Source organism: Bufo gargarizans, chromosome 1 (assembly GCF_014858855.1).
Source record: "Bufo gargarizans isolate SCDJY-AF-19 chromosome 1, ASM1485885v1, whole genome shotgun sequence".
Classification (NCBI taxonomy): domain Eukaryota; kingdom Metazoa; phylum Chordata; class Amphibia; order Anura; family Bufonidae; genus Bufo; species Bufo gargarizans.
This window is the reverse complement of record NC_058080.1, coordinates 750,236,125-750,253,969: the sequence shown is the minus strand read 5'-3', so window position 1 is coordinate 750,253,969 and position 17,845 is coordinate 750,236,125. Positions and strand designations below refer to the sequence as shown.

General features: G+C 45.2%; 1 protein-coding gene and 1 long non-coding RNA gene across 2 annotated transcripts in view; both read right to left on the bottom strand.

Moving 5' to 3' along the window:
• The window catches only part of LOC122925093 (zinc finger protein 3-like), a 37,000-nt gene extending 29,906 nt beyond the window's left edge, over positions 1-7,094 (bottom strand). The window contains exons 1-3 of the mRNA XM_044276608.1: positions 7,045-7,094; positions 5,218-5,326; positions 664-852 (exon numbers count right to left, since the gene is read on the bottom strand). Of these exons, the coding sequence (XP_044132543.1) occupies positions 664-852; positions 5,218-5,326 (298 nt within the window). The 5' untranslated portion in view covers positions 7,045-7,094. The remainder of the gene's footprint in view (positions 1-663; positions 853-5,217; positions 5,327-7,044) is intronic.
• A 1,434-nt stretch (positions 7,095-8,528) lies between these two features.
• On the bottom strand, positions 8,529-10,039 carry LOC122925094. Its single transcript, XR_006387522.1, has 3 exons — positions 9,978-10,039; positions 9,482-9,604; positions 8,529-8,577 (listed from the first exon to the last, which is right to left on the bottom strand). It is a non-coding gene; the product is annotated as an uncharacterized LOC122925094 (long non-coding RNA).
• Between the last annotated feature and the right edge of the window lie 7,806 nt (positions 10,040-17,845).

Here is a 17,845-nt window from a genome sequence, read left to right as displayed (position 1 = left end):
AATTTTTTTACCCTTAAGTGGGGAAAATTGGCATCTACCTCAGAGTTCTTTTTTTTGCCTTCCTCTGGATCAACTTGCAGGATAACAGGCCGAACTGGGTGGACATATGTCTTTTTTCGGCCTTATATACTATGTTACTATGTTAATTTAGTTTTTCTCCTGTGTGACGTTTCTCATGTTTAACAAGGGTTGATTTCCGTGTAAAACATTTCCCACATTCTGTACATGAATATGGTTTCTCTCCTGTGTGAATTCTCTCATGTAAAACAAGATTTGATTTATCTGTACAACATTTCCCACATGCTGAACATGAATACGGCTTCTCTCCTGTGTGAGTTCTCACATGTCTAACAAGTCCTTGTTTTTCTGTAAAAGATTTCCCACATTCTGTACATGAATATGGTTTCTCTCCTGTGTGAATTCTCACATGTCTAACAAGACCTTGTTTTTCTATAAAATATTTCCCACATTCTGAACATGTATGAGGTTTCTCTCCTGTGTGAAGTTTCTTATGTTTAACAAAATATTGTTTATTTGTAAAGCACTTCCCACATTCTGAACAGGAGTGCGGTTTCTTCCCTGTGAGACATATTCTGTGTGTAGAAAGTCTTGATCTCTTTGTGAACGATTTATCACAGTGAAACCTTTTACCCCCTTTCTGACCTGTACTTGTAACAGTCCGTGATTGGTCAAGAGACAGTCCCTCATGATTAGGGAGATTACTTGATAGATCTGTACTGTGAAGTCCTGGATGTACATTTTCTCCTGAAGAGCACTGCATGATATCTTCATCTTCTGCTTTATAATTTAGTGATAACATGAGGTTTCCGTCAGAACTCTTACTGGGATTTTCTGTTAAAATAGAAATTTGTATTTATTTTAATCTACAGAGTAGACAAACTTCTAACATTCCTATTAGGCCTCATGCACACAACCATGGTTTGGGTCCGCATCTGAGCCGCATTTTTTGTGGGTCCGATGCAGACCCATTCACTTCAATGGGTCCACAAAAGATGCGGTCAGTACTCTGCAACATCTACTCCGCAGCTCCACAAAAAAAACAAAATAAAAAATGGCCTGTTCTTGTCCGTATCACGGATAAGGGTAGGACTTCTCTATTGAGGGCAGAACATTCTGTTCCGCAAAATGCGGATCCAAAAATTGTGAGCCGCAAAAAGGACACAGTTGTGTTCATGAGGCCTTAGGCTGGAATGGGAAGTAAAAGCCATTCACATTGAATTCACTACTGGCCTTAGTTCAATAAACTGCACCAAAAACGAAACGTGCGATTCCGGCCTTAGAAGGCTTTGTATAATTCTCTGATAAAGTTCAGAATTCTGCTGTACACCCAGAAAATGTAGAAAAACCTCTGCCAAACAAGCCTGCCTTCTACCAATACATTTGGCCCTTTAATGCCAAGCGGGCTTCAAAATGTTCACATAGGGACATATCAAAAGTGTTCATCGGTGGGGGTCCCAACTTTGAGACCAGGAACCGATTGCTATAACGAGTGGTCAGAAGCACTTAGCTGAGCGCTGCCTCCCCCTTTGCTGCAGAGCGCAAGACTGTAGACGGCATCAATAGAAAAGCGGAGATCGTCTACAGTTTTCTGTGAGCGCTTGTGACCACACAGCTAGCAATCGGTGCGGGTCTCAGAGCTGGGACCCCCACCAATCAAGGGAATGTGTCATCAGAAAATGAACTATTGCTCAAATCATGTCTTAATGTTAAATGTCTTTTTTTTTTTTACATTTTTAATTTTCCATGTCAATATCTATATTTTTGGTAAAAATGCTAAAATCCTGCGGTAGTTACACGGGCAACTAAGCCGAGTAACCCTAGTCACGCAATTCACCATATGGGCTAACTTTTTTTTATATTTTAATAGTACAGGCGTTTTGCATGTGGCGATGCCATAATGTTATTTTCTTTTTTTGTTCATTTTTATTTTGGGGAAAGTGGGGTGATTTTTACTTTTTAATTTTTATAATTTCAGAATTTTTTTTTTTTTTTATTACTTTTTGTTAGGTCCCCAAGTGGACCACAACTTGTAATCATCAGATTGCAATTTATACAGAATAATGGAAATTGCTACATTATTCCGTATAAAAATCACTATATCAGAGTTCAGTGCTGCCACCTAGTGGCCTGAACTTATATATAATAACAATGAGCCTGGAAGCCTAGTACAGGCTGCGGCTCATTTTGAGAACAGGGTGCTTTCCCCGATCTCCGCTGGGGGAAAGTGCGCCTGAGGAGGAAGCCTGCTCTTCCGGTTTAACACTCTCAGATGCCGTGAGTGAGGGGAACTCATTGCTGTGAGGGGAGGTGGCATGTGGCGTATTCTGATGCCATGAGGGTGCAGATCTGTGTGAGGAGCCGTCACGGACGTTCACGTGACAGGTGCCAGGAGATCGGGGGGGACTGGCAACTAGTGATGAGCGGCAGGGGCAATATCCGGATTCGCAATATTTTTCAAATATTTGGTAGAATATTCGTCATATATTCGCGAATTCGAGATTATTTTCTTGATTGCGAAAAATTGGCAATGCAATATTTGCGTGATGCACGCGAAATACAGGCATGGGTCACTATAGCTAAATTTTTCAAGCTGCTAGAAGTTTCCTGAGACTGGAGAAGATGGTTGGCATGGCAGAACATTACAATAGGTTTACATGCAGATAGAGTGCTCCAATATATTCGCGAGTGCAAAATCGGCACTAATGATGCAAATATTTGGCGCAATACGTGCAACTTCACATTTTAACAGGTCTGACTACTTATTAGTGATTGGTGCACTAAGTATTGTTGTGAACTTGTGACATCACAGCACTATGTCTGTAGCATGTATGTATGGACAGCAGAACCTAACAGCTACACTATATCAGGATATAACCTACACCGACTATCTCCCACTAACTATCTGTATTATATATAAAAGCTAACTAACTATCTAATGTAATGACACAGGTATGCACAGAGCACAGCAATAACACTGCTCTCTCTCTCTCAGATCTTCAAAATACTGCAGATAAGGGCTGCTGGGGAGGTTCTTATATAGTAAGGGGTAGGCAACGTTCCTATTGGTTGCTAAGCTCAGACAAAGACATTGCAGCCTTCTCATTGGCCCACAAACAAGAAGGGAGGTTACTGATGACAACAAAATCTAGAATATTCAAAATTACGAATATATATCACGAATTCTCAAAGTGCCGATATTCGCGATTAATATTCGCTATTCGAATATTCGCGCCCAACACTACTGGCAACACGTGGTTTGATCTGACAGGTTTTCCTTGTGGATCAGTAGGTGTTTGTGTTGTTGCTGGTAATGGCCACTCCCCTTGCCTCAGGTGTTGCTTATCTGGTCATTATACCTTCCCTATTTATTGCTGCCTCTCCCACCATGCTGTGCGCTTTATAGCTTCAGTTCCTGGACTTTTGGCAAGCTGGTAGTTGGATTTCGGTTGAGCTCCTGGTGCTTCCATTGCTCCTTTGAAGTTAAGTCTTCCCTTTCTCCTTTTGTATTTTGTTTGGTTCTGTGTGTTGCTATTCCCTGTTGTTTGTTATTAGGCCTGAGGGAGACTCCTGTCCGTCCTACCCTTTGGAGGAACAGGAAGACTCATTCCTGACACTAGCTTCAGGGTCCTATAGGGTGAGATAGGACTCTAGGTATCCGGTGTATGAACTTGCCTACCATCGGGGCCTGTTCATACTGGTAGTCAGTCAGGGTTTTCTCTAGGAGGTGTCCATGTTCCCTCCCTAGTTTCCAGGCCTTATTCCTGTATCCCCCTTCCCTCCTATGCTCGGTGTGGCATGTTCCTCCCACACACGTGCGTGACAGGAGCTTTATGGGGTGTAAATCTGTGAGGGAGGGCTGGAATCGACAGAATGTAACTGTGTTATTAGTACATTATTACAAGATTTGGAGCCCCACTTTTGATTTTGTCTAAAACCGGCCCTGAGTGTACATGTAGTCCATCATGACAGCACAGACATAAAAGCTGCATCTGCATTATCCCCAGTGGGTGTGTGGATGTGACTGACCGCCATGTCCTACAGTAACAGCCGGGTTCAAAGAAAAATCTGATCAGAGATCGCCGTCAGCTGGATAAGGAGAACCCTTCATGATGTGATGAGGACATCTCCAATCAAAGAGCAGCGCAGCAGCCGGTGATCAGATTCTCCTCCTGCCCTGAAGGCACCAAGGACAGAATTTGAGGTCACTTTCTCCATTCATGATTCCATACCTGTGGTGACATCTCCTGGAATGTCCTCCTCCACCTCACTCCTACACGGGGGATCGCCCAACATCCTCTCTTCTTCATCCTCCACTTTAATATCAGTCAGATCTTCTCCCTGATTTCTCATCTGTAACAATTCAGTACAATACAGCGGACAGGTGGGAAATCTAACAGATCCACAGAAGAGACCCCCACAATCTATGACCCCTCTATGACCGCAGGACCCCCCTATATAGATGTGTATAGGGCTCAGCTCCATCTACCTGAGGATTCTCTGGGACCTTCTCCTCTGGACAGTCCTGGGAATACAGAGGACGGGGACATCTCTCTGGTGGATTTCTCCTCCTGGATCCATCTGTGGAGACACAAGCACACAGTGACTGAATACATGGCCTCCTGTAGATCTATCTATAGATCGGACTCTTCTCTCAGCTCCTTCACTTCTAGGTTTAGTTATCGGGGGAAATAACAATGTTAACAATAATCACATGTGACATCGGAGCTTCCTGATAATCACGGAGCTAAGGACAGGAGTGCACCGAAAGGAAGGAAAAAACACAACAACCAAACAGCTTTAACCACTAAATTACTAGGCTGGTTGTCATTTAATGACCATTTTTTTTATTTCACTGGAACCATTTACATATAATTTATTGTTTAGCTTTTATTATTTTTTTTATAACATAAAAAGCCCAGATATCGTCTCATTTTGTTTTGTTTTTTGCTGTTCTCTTTGGCGTTCTGTCATAAAGGGAGTTTAAAGAAATAAGTGTGACATTCTGTCTAAGGGATGGGGCAACAAAGAGGGGAAGTCATATGGTCGGCAGATATCATCTGGATAAGGAGAACACTTCATGATGTGATGGGGACATCGCCAATCAAAGAACAGCAGCCGATGATCAGATTCTCCTCCTGCCCTGAAGGCACCAAGGACATAATCTGACGTCACTTTCTCCATTTCACGATTCCATACCTGTGGTGACATCTCCTGGAATGTCCTCCTCCATCTCACTCTTACAAGGGAGATCGCCCATCATCCTCTCTTCTTCATCCTCCACTTTAATATCAGTCTGATTTGTCATCTGTAACAATTCAGTACAATACAGCAGACAGGTGGGAAATCTAACAGATCCACATAAGAGACCCCCACAATCTATTAACCCTCTAGGACTGCAGGACCCCCTATATACAGTACAGAACAACAGTTTGGACACACCTTCTCATTCAAAGAGTTTTCTTTATTTTCATGACTATGAAAATTGTAGATTCACACTGAAGGCATCAAAACTATGAATTAACACATGTGGAATTATATACATAACAAAAAAGTGTGAAAAGTAGCCACCTTTTGCTTTGATTACTGCTTTGCACACTCTTGGCATTCTCTTGATGAGCTTCAAGAGGCAGTCACCTGAAATGGTTTTCACTTCACAGGTGTGCCTTGTCATGTTTAATAAGTGGGATTTCTTGCCTTATAAATGGGGTTGGGACCATCAGTTGCGTTGTGGAGAAGTCAGGTGGATACACAGCTGATAGTCCTACTGAATAGACTGTTAGAATTTGTATTATGGCAAGAAAAAAGCAGCTAAGTAAAGAAAAACGAGTGGCCATCATTACTTTAAGAAATGAAGGTCAGTCAGTCCGAAAAATTGGGAAAACTTTAAAAGTGTCCCCAAGTGCAGTCACAAAAACCATCAAGCGCTACAAAGAAACTGTCTCACATGCGGACCGCCCCAGGAAAGGAAGACCAAGAGTCACCTCTGCTGCGGAGGATAAGTTCATCCGAGTCACCAGCCTCAGAAATCGCAGGTTAACAGCAGCTCAGATTAGAGACCAGGTCAATGCCACACAGAGTTCTAGCAGCAGACACATCTCTAGAACAACTGTTAAGAGGAGACTGTGTGAATCAGGCCTTCATGGTAGAATATCTGCTAGGAAACCACTGCTAAGGACAGGCAACAAGCAGAAGAGACTTGTTTGGGCTAAAGAACACAAGGAATGGACATTAGACCAGTGGAAATCTGTGCTTTGGTCTGATGAGTCCAAATATGAGATCTTTGGTTCCAACCACTGTGTCTTTGTGCGACGCAGAAAAGGTGAACGGATGGACTCTACATGCCTGGTTCCCACCGTGAAGCATGGAGGAGGAGGTGTGATGGTGTGGGGGTGCTTTGCTGGTGACACTGTTGGGGATTTATTCAAAATTGAAGGCATACTGAACCAGCATGGCTACCACAGCATCTTGCAGCGGCATGCTATTCCATCCGGTTTGCGTTTAGTTGGACCATCATTTATTTTTCAACAGGACAATGACCCCAAACACACCTCCAGGCTGTGTAAGGGCTATTTGACCATGAAAGAGAGTGATGGGGTGCTGCGCCAGATGACCTGGCCTCCACAGTCACCGGACCTGAACCCAATCGAGATGGTTCGGGGTGAGCTGGACCGCAGAGTGAAGGCAAAACAAGGCCAACAAGTGCTAAGCATCTCTGGGAACTCCTTCAAGACTGTTGGAAAACCATTTCAGGAGACTACCTCTTGAAGCTCATCAAGAGAATGCCAAGAGTGTGCAAAGCAGTAATCAAAGCAAAAGGTGGCTACTTTGAAGAACCTAGAATATGACATATTTTCAGTTGTTTCACACTTTTTTGTGTTAATGTGTTAATTCACAGTTTTGATGCCTTCAGTGTGAATCTACAATTTTCATAGTCATGAAAATAAAGAAAACTCTTTGAATGAGAAGGTGTGTCCAAACTTTTGGTCTGTACTGTAGATGTGTATAGGACTCAGCTCCATCTACCTGAGGATTCTCTGGGACCTTCTCCTCTGGACAGTCCTGGGAATACAGAGGACGGGGACATCTGTCTGGTGGATTTCTCCTCCTGGATCCATCTGTGGAGACACAAGCACACAGTGACTGAATACATGGCCTCCTGTAGATCTATCTATAGATCGGATAAACCAACGACTCCCAGTCTCCTCTCCATTAAGGCTCATTCAGATGGCCGTATATTGCTTTCCGCATCTGATCTACAATTCTGCGTCTTAGATCTGGACCCATTCACTTCTAGGGGGCCCCAAAACATGCGGACAGCACTCCACCTCCATTACATGTCACTGCACACACGTGTATACACTGCACATGACGGGTTTTACCTTGTGATATAAGAGGCTGGTGCTCCTCCATTACATGTCACTGCACACACGTGTATACACTGCACATGACGGCTCTTACCTTGTGATATAGGAGGCTGGTGCTCCTCCATTACATGTCACTGCACACACGTGTATACACTGCACATGACGGCTCTTACCTTGTGATATAAGAGGCTGGTGCTCCTCCATTACATGTCACTGCACACACGTGTATACACTGCACATGACGGCTCTTACCTTGTGATATAGGAGGCTGGTGCTCCTCCATTACATGTCACTGCACACACATGTATACACTGCACATGACGGGTCTTACCTTGTGATATAAGAGGCTGGTGCTCCTCCATTACATGTCACTGCACACACGTGTATACACTGCACATGACGGCTCTTACCTTGTGATATAAGAGGCTGGTGCTCCTCCATTACATGTCACTGCACACACGTGTATACACTGCACATGACGGCTCCTACCTTGTGATATAAGAGGCTGGTGCTCCTCCATTACATGTCACTGCACACACGTGTATACACTGCACATGACGGCTCTTACCTTGTGATATAAGAGGCTGGTGCTCCTCCATTACATGTCACTGTACACACGTGTATACACTGCACATGACGGCTCTTACCTTGTGATATAAGAGGCTGGTGCTCCTCCATTACATGTCACTGCACACACGTGTATACACTGCACATGACGGCTCTTACCTTGTGATATAAGAGGCTGGTGCTCCTCCATTACATGTCACTGTACACACGTGTATACACTGCACATGACGGGTCTTACCTTGTGATATAAGAGGCTGGTGCTCCTCCATCATGGCCTCCTTGTACAGATCCTTGTGTCCTTCTATATACTCCCACTCCTCCATGGAGAAATAGACAGTGACATCCTGACACCTTATAGGAACCTGACAACACAATGACACCGTCATCACCCAGACCCCGCCAGTACTGTTACTGGAGAATTTCCCAGCATTTCCAGCAGTGTCACCTCTCCAGTCAGCAGCTCCATCATCTTGTGGGTGAGTTCTAGGATCTTCTGCTCATGTATCAGGGGGTGAGGGGGAGGCTCTGTGATGGGGTGAGGGGTCCTTCTCCGCCCTCCTGACTCCTGGAGATGGATGATGGGAGTCGCACAGTCCCCCGATGTCTTCTTCACTATTGTGTACTCCTGTGGATGGAGAGAGGCAAACAAAATCCTTAAAGAGTAATCTGTCAGCAGGATCAACTCTTTCCATCCACCTACACTGCCAGATAGGGTTGATCTTGCTGAATCAAATGATGTTTGTTTTGGGAAAATTGGTTGTGATGTCCCTGAGAAAAAATATGTTTATTCGTTATAAGTGAGGGCTTCAGTGCACTGAGGGCTGGGCCTAGCCTTTCTACGAACCTCCTCTTTACAGTGATGGCCACCATTCACATCTTATTTCTCAGGAATGCCACAATCAGTTTTCACAAGACAAACATCAGTTTATTTAGCAGGATCAACCCTAGATATGGGCATGGCCAGCACTAGAAAGAGGAGGTGCACAGAAAGACTAGGCCTGAACCTCTGTACACTGAAGTCCTCACAAATAAACATCTTTTATCCTCAGGAATGTTGTAACTGATTTTCAAAAGAAGAAAAGTTTTAATCAGCAGGATAAACCTTACCAGCCAGTAAGTCTGGTTTATTAAGGTTGATCCTGCGGACAGATCCTTTTCAGTGGGCCATGGTCTCTCCTACTACTGTCATCTTCTATGTGTCTATATAGATCTCAGATTAGAGGTAGAAATCCTCCCTCCAGGCCGCACTCCGCCATCTCATCATCTTGTTCCCGGCCCTCTCCTCCTGGGTACTACATGCCTACTTACCTTCTCATGGCTCCTACAACATGACTATTGGTCACTGGTCACATGATACATCACTCACCATACTGGGGGCTGATCTTCAGGTTCTCCATCACTTGGAAGGTCTGGAGGCCATTCTCCAGGACCCTGGACTCTTCCTATCACTTCCTATGATGGATTCTCCTTCCCGATGTCTGACTTGTTACAGAATACAATAAAGAGGAGAGAAATCTAGAAAAGTTTACCTCTCCGCTCAGCAGGGAGATGATCTCCAAGGTGAGGTCTAATAGTCTTCTGCTGATCTCCTTCCTGTCCATCCTTGGTGGCTCATTCAGGAGAAGGGTCGTATTGCTGGTTTTCTTCACCCCCTCCAAAAAAAGGAATAACGGTTAATCAGTGAGTCCCATGTCCCCGATAATGAGGCTGAGAAAAAGTACAACTCATCCCGCAAATCTCAGACCTTCATAAAGCTGCACTGACGGGAAAACCCTGAGCTCTGTGTGTATCTAAGCTCCTGGCAGTGCAGTGTGTATCTAAGCTCCTGGCAGTGTTTCCCTCATTCATACGGAGCAGATTCTCTCATCCAGCACCAAATGGTGACAACCCCCACTATCCCTACTACTACTCCCCCCATCATACTAAGCTGAGGGGCGGAGGATTCCTTGTGTGTAATGGAGGAGAATCTCCAGAGGTGACATGTCTGAGCTCTCCACCACACTGTCTCCTCACAGCTCATCTTACCTGGAGGCTGGAGGAATGGCTGATACCAGAGAGAACAAAGGCCCTGACTACCGACCAGGACCTTCCCAGAATCTGCTGCACTGCCAGAGCTGAAGGACCTGCGGTGATGTCACCGTCATGTGATCAGTGCAGGGGGCGGGCTTAGCAGTGGAGAGGAGAAGAGGTGGTGAAGGACCTGGGGTGATGTAACCATCATGTGATCAGTGCAGGGGCGTGGTATAATGATCATGTGACATGAGGGGCGTAGCTTTTGTGCTCTGTGTGGAGCAGTGAAGGACGGATCTCTAGTGACTATTTCCATTACTTCAGGAGGATCTTCTCACCAGAGCTCCCAGTACGAGCCACTGTGGTAAGTCTGGGGCAAAGTTACCAGTTCTACATTTCAGACGGGATCAGGAAATCTTGCTGCTATGTTGTGACAACCAGTGTGGGAGAAAAACACTAAACACAGGAGGGAAGGGGAACAGTAACTGGGCCTGGAAACTAGGGAAGAAACAGGTCACCTCCTAAACAACCCTAATTCGGGCACTAACCACTAATCAATATGAATAGACCTTGAAGGTAGGAATATTCATATGCTGGATACCTAGGCCCTTATATCCCAATAAGGCCCTGGAATGAGGTTAGGACCAGAGACAACCCATTCCTCACCAGATGGACGAATGGAAGTCTCTGTCTCAGGCCCAGATACAAACAACAGGGAATATAACAAACACAAAACAATAAGAACAGACAAGACATCTGAAAATAGAAAACTGGCAACTCCAGAAGCACCAGAAGTACAACCGACCAGCTAGTTAGAAGGCAGGAAGAAAATCTATAAACCGCATCTCCAAGAGTGAGAAGCTGCTACTTATGGGAAAGGTAGTTTAGCAACAAGCAATACCTGAAGCAGGGGTGTGGCATTTGCCAAAACACAGACACAATAAGATCCAGTGAACTTGTCAATTTAACCCATGAGTTGCCAGTCTCTCCGATCTCCTGGTACCTACCTCAGGAACGTCCGTGACAGTACCCCCCCTTTTGCGGGTGATCGCCAGGCACCCAGGACTGACCTTATCTGGGTGAGATCTATGAAAGGCATTCACTAAACGATTGGCATTAACGTCGGATGCCGGCCCCCACATCCTCTCCTCCAGTCCATAAACTCTCCAATGGACAAGATATTGAAGGGATCAACGGAGAACTCGAGAGTCAACTATTTTCGTGATCTCGAATTCGAAATTACTGTCCACCATGACCGGAGCGGGTGGCAAGGAAGATGGCTGTAAAGGTTCCACATATTTTTTTCAACAAAGACCTATGGAACACATTATGAATTTTCAGGGCCTGAGGAAGCTCAAGACGAAAAGCTACAGCATTAATAATGGCTGTGATCTTATATGGGCCGATAAACCTTGGACCCAACTTCCAGGAAGGTACCTTAAACCTAATGTTTCTTGTGGACAGCCACACAGAATCACACTGAAGAATAAAGTAGATCAGTGATAAAGTCCATGGACACATGAGTCCATGATCTGGACAGAATGGATAATGGAAGTAAAGATCCAGAAGGTGGAGTATGTGTCACCTTGGCCTGTGCGCAGGTAGTACAGGCTGACACATAGACCTTCACACACTTACGCCACCCTGGTCACCAGAATCTACGAGATATGAGGTTGGCAGTGGACCTACTCCCAGGATGTCCTGTAAGAACCGTACAATGATGATCCTCCAACACCCTGTGAAGCAATTCCGGTGGCACAAATAGTTTCCCAGAGGGACACAAGTCCGGTACGTCTCCCTGAGCCTCTAACACCTTCACCTCAAGGTCAGGGTAGAGGGAAGATATCACCACCCCTTTAGACAGTATGGGACTTAGGTTTTCAAAATCACTACCTCCAGGGAAACTACGTGACATGGCGTCCGCCTTAACATTCTTAATCCCAGGACGATAGGTGACAGTGAAATTGAATCTGGTGAAAAACAAGTCCCATCTGGCTTGTCTTGGGTTCAGTAGTTTCACCGACTCCAGATAAGCCCGATCTTTGTAATCAGTGAATACCGTGATCAGATGAATCGCCCCTTCCAACCAATGACGCCATTCCTCAAAAGCCAATTTAATGGCCAGCAACTCTCTGTTACCCACATCATAATTTCTCTCAGTGGGGCATAGTTTTTTCGAGAAAAATGCACATGGTCGCCATTTACCAGGTGATGGGCCCTGTGACAAAACTGCTCCTACTCCCACCTCGGATGCTTCCACTTCCACAATAAACGGTTGTGACACATCTGGCTGCACCAATATGGGAGCAGAAGAGAAGCATTCCTTAATTGCAGAAAAGGCTTGCAATGCCGAATCAGACCATACAGAGGCATCTGGCCCTTTCTTAGTCATGTCCGTTAAGGATTTTACTATTGTCTAATAATTCTTAATACATTTTCGGTAATAGTGAATCCTAAAAAACGCATAAAAGCCTTCAGATTTTCGAGTCGATCCCAGTCCAATACAGCACGGACTTTCTCAGGATCCATTCGAAAACCCGAAGATGACAGCAGGTAGCCCAAGAACTGCACCTCGTGTACCGCAAAAACACATTTCTCTAATTTTGCGAACAATTTATTATCCCTTAGAATCTGTAACACCTGTCTCACATGATTCTGATGTGTTTCCATGTCAGGCAAATAAATAAGAATGTCATCTAAATACACAATCACAAACTTCCCCACCAGGTGATGAAAGATGTAATTTACAAAATGTTAGAAGACCGCCGGGGCATTGGACAAAGGCATGACCAGGTTCTCAAAGTGCCCCTCAGGAGTATTAAAAGCCGTCTTCCATTCATCACCTTCCTTGATCCTAACCAGATTATATGCCCCCCTTTAGTCCAACTTGGAGAACACCTAGGCACTAATAATCTGGTTAAACAAATCGGGAATCAAAGGAAGAGGTTAAGGATCACTGATTGTAATCTGATTGCATTCACGAAAATCCAGACCTGGCCAAAGACCTCCATCTTTTTTTTTTTGCAGCCACTGGAGACTTGGAAGGTCTTATGTGCCCTTTCTTCAAACTCTCGGCAATATATTCTCTCATGGCCTGCCTATCAGGTTCAGAAAGATTATACAACCAAGATTTAGGCAATTTAGCCCCGGGAATAAGATTGACAGGGCAATCATATTCCCGATGGGAAGTGTGGTAAGGTGCAGGGTACCGTATTGGATGGCAGATACGTGTCACCGAGGTTTCTGGCCTCGGTAAAATAAGAGCCGGGTTTTGTGTGTTAACAGCAGAGGCTGTTGACACCTTTAATACTTAGTATGGCTGCAAAGCCAATCCGGGACGGCTTTTATTGGGAGTAGGTAAAGAGTTGGGCGGGTGCCTACTCCCCACGTTCCAGAACCAGGTTTTGGAGCTAGGATTTAAATTCCCAGGCAGCAACCTCAGCTGGGAGAAGAAGGAAGGGAAATCACAGTGAGTCTGTGTGGTTTTTGAAGTGTGTGGATCTGAGGCCTGGACCCCGACACAGGTGTACAGAGCACCCGTCATCTTGTGGGAATACTTTATGTGGCTGTGCGATCGGCCAGGACAGGACTCATTCAAGTAAAGGAGCCAGGTGGAGCTCTGTGTTATTTTGTGTGTGAACTAACACCAAGTGACTGTTTTGCTTTTCTGTTTGAGCAAGTGTAAAATAAATGCTCTTTTTTGCTTTGTTACCTGGACTCCATTTGCCTCTATATTGCACCTGCACTCCTGCCTACCAGAGTAAATCCCCACAGAAGTTAAATCCTGACATCCACTCTCAGAAAACACATTGGCAAACTCGGATATAAAAGAGGGTATAGCCTTAGTAGTAACCACAGAAAAGGATGTATTAAAGGGTTATTCCCATAACGCTGTTTTATACTTACCTTCTCCCGGCGCACTGTCCACTTCCTGGTTTCGGCAGGGGGCGGGCTCCATCTCGATTGAAGTCTTCTCCCGGCCGGGCCGCACGCTGGACTGAACTCGCGCATGTGCCCTGGTGACTTCTTCCTGGCAAGTATACTATACTGGCCAGGAAGAAATCACTATAGTGCATGCGCAGCGTCGGCGTGCGCTTTCAGGACTGCGCTCGGCAGGCCGGGAGAAAAGAAGAAGTCGTTTGCGCAAGCGTGGCCATCACGATTTCAGAGAAGAGCGGTGGCCATAACCAGGGGAGACGGAAGACAACAGTCAGGTAAGTATATGTTCATTTTCTTCTAATGGGTGGAAATTAGTTAACTAAATATATTTAGAAAAATGATCATTAACAGATTTAACAGTGATCATTAAGATGGGAATACCCCTTTAAGACAATTATCAATGCAATAGTCCCCCAATCCAGAATCTGCCTAGCTTGCCAATCGATAGTAGGATTATGCTTGGCAAGCCACGGTAAACCCAGAACCATAGGTGCATGGAGACCTTCCAAGACAAAACACGAGGTAACTTCTTGATGAAAGTCACACGCACTTATCATGCAAAACTAGCGACAAGCACCTCTGAGTAAATACAGAAATGTCTTTTTTTTAGGTACTTGGTGATAACCCCTGCATGCGGACAAACTGAGCATCAATCAGGTTCACCCCAGCCCCGCTGTCGATAAATACTTCAATTTCCACAGTTTTTGACTCTAGAGCCACATCGGCTGTGAGGAGAAATCGGGTACTACCAGCAAAGGACAAATGCACATTCTCTGACTCCCCTCTCACACCTCAGATAGTCAGATGAGATTTAGACGCCCCTTTTTGTTTCTCTTTTTGACCGCAGAAAAAACATACTCCCTGCTTGCAACTCCTACTTCTGCAAGCAGATCCAAGAGTCGCTCCCCCTAATTGCATGGGTTCATCTTCAGGTATAAGCTCAGGAGTCTCTTCACCCAAAGAGTCAAAGGAATACGATATATTATGTAATAGAACGTCCTGAGAGCGTGGGCCCTTAGATTTCTCTCTCAGGCATCTATCAATACATACAGCCAAAGACATAGCGGCTTCCAAAGACTCAGGATTCTCATGAAAGGCCAAAGCGTCCTTCAGCCTCTCAGATAATCCCTGACAAAACTGGCTAAAGAGAGCTGTATCGTTCCACTCACTATCCATAGCCCACCTCCTAAATTCGGAACAATAGCTCTCCGCTGAACGCTCTCCCTGACACAGGCCGCATAATTTAGTCTCGGCCAGAGAGGTTCGGTCCGGGTCATCATAGATGAGACCTAAAGCTCCGAAAAATGCATCTACTGATCGGAGAGACTGTGATCCAAGACTTAGTGTCTCCTTTGAGCAACGAAATAATCACACCCACTCTCTGGCTCTCGTCCCAGATGAGTGTGGACGCAACTTAAAGTACCATTTACACGCTTCCCTGAACCGCCCCCCCCGAGAATCTATCCGGGAGAGCAACTTTAGGTTCAGGACAGGTCAGATAACCACTACTAGGATTAGCCAACAGGCGTCTCTGCATCTGTGAGACGGTCGCGTGGAGGTCATCCACCTCCAGAGACATTCCCTGTAGCTGTCCGTTCAGTGCAGAGATAACATCTATAGCTGAACTGATATAGACAACAACATTACGGTTATTTGGCGGTTTATAATGTCCCGATCAGTGTAGGGGAAAAACTCCACACTAAACACATGAGGAAAGGGGAACAGTAACTGGGCCTGGAAACTAGGGAACAAACAGGTCACCTCCTAAATAACCCTAATTCGGGCCCTAACTACCTATCAATATGAATAGACCTTGAAGGTAGGAATATTCATATGCTGTATACCGAGGCCCTTATATCCCTATAAGGCCCTGGAATAAGGTTAGGACCAGAGACAACCCATTCCTCCCCAGATGGGCGAATGGAAGTCTCTGTCTCAGGCCCAGATACAAACAACAGGGAATATAACAAACACAAAACAATAAGAACAGACAAGACTTATCTGAAGGTAGAAAACTGGCAACTCCAGAAGCACCAGAAGTACAACCGACCAGCTAGTTAGAAGGCAGGAAGAAAATCTATAAACCGCATCTCCAAGAGTGAGAAGCGGCTACTTATGGGAAAGGTAGTTTACCAACAAGCAACACCTGAAGCAGGGGTGTGGCATTTACCAAAACACAGACACAATAAGATCCAGTGATCTTGTCAATTTAACCCACGAGTTGCCAGTCTCTCCGATCTCTTATTACCCGTCACCGGAACGTCCGTGACATATGTGGTCTCTGAAACACTGCATTTTAGAGGAGAGTGTCGGTCCCTGTAATGCGGTTCATCAGTATTTCATTGTGGCCATAGTTAATACAACAGGAATCTGCAAATACAGTGCCTAATGACCCCTCCCCCCAGATCCAGGTGTTTTCCTGTTTTACAGCCTGGAATTAAAAGGGATTTTAATTTAGATTTTCTGTAATGAACCTGACAACATAATCCAGATTATTACAACAGAAAAAATATTTTGTTTAAAAGAAATATTGAAAAGATGTGAATTAGAGATAAGTAGGGATGTCCCGATACCATTTTTTAAAGACTGAGTACGAGTACCGATACTTTTATTTAAGTACTCACCAATACCAATTACCAATACCAATTTTAACAATAAAATACACACACATGTATTTTGTGACCACTGACCAACCAAAAGGCCCAATGTGATGTTACACTGTATGGGGACAGCCACAAGGAGACGTTATACTGTATGGGGGCCACAAGGAGATATTATACTGTATGGGGACAGCCACAAGGAGACGTTATACTGTATGGGGGCCACAAGGAGATATTATACTGTATGGGGGGCAGCCACAAGGAGACGTTATACTGTATGGGGGCCACAAGGAGATATTATACTGTATGGGGACAGCCACAAGGAGACGTTATACTGTATGGGGGCCACAAGGAGATATTATACTGTATGGGGCAGCCACAAGGAGACGTTATACTGTATGGGGGCAGCCACAAGGAGACGTTATACTGTATGGGGGCAGCCACAAGGAGACGTTATACTGTATTGGGGCAGCCACAAGGAGACATTATACTGTATGGGGGCAGCCACAAGGAGACGTTATACTGTATGGGGGCAGCCACAAGGAGACGTTATACTGTATTGGGGCAGCCACAAGGAGACGTTATACTGTATGGGGGCAGCCACAAGGAGACTTTATACTGTATGGGGGCAGCCACAAGGAGACTTTATACTGTATGGGGGCAGCCACAAGGAGACGTTATACTGTATGGGGGCAGCCACAAGGAGACTTTATACTGTATGGGGGCAGCCACAAGGAGACGTTATACTGTATGGGGGCAGAGGACACAAGGAGAGGTTATACTGTATGGGGCAGCCACAAGGAGACGTTATACTGTATGGGGGCAGCCACAAGGAGACGTTATACTGTATGGGGGCAGCCACAAGGAGACGTTACACTGTATGGGGGCAGCCACAAGGAGACGTTATACTGTATGGGGGCAGCCACAAGGAGACGTTATACTGTATGGGGGCAGCCACAAGGAGACGTTATACTGTATGGGGGCAGCCACAAGGAGACGTTATACTGTATGGGGGCAGCCACAAGGAGACTGTATGGGGGGCCACAAGGAGACATACTGTAAGGAGTCAGGACAACAATTTTCAAAGCCCCTTCCTCCTCAGTATAATAGTCTTGTGGCCATCATACAGTAATGTATATTTCTTCTTGCCCTAATGTATGCTTTAAGAGATCAATGTACAGCTTGCAGGCAGGAAGGGAAGGACCAGGGCCATAGAAGACAGACACAACACCTTTATTTATTTCTGTCTGTGACCACTTGGGCTGGTTATAATCTTCTAACTAAGCTTTATACACTTACTAGGGTCGGTTTCTAGAACTTTTAAAACTACTGGCAGGCGAACTC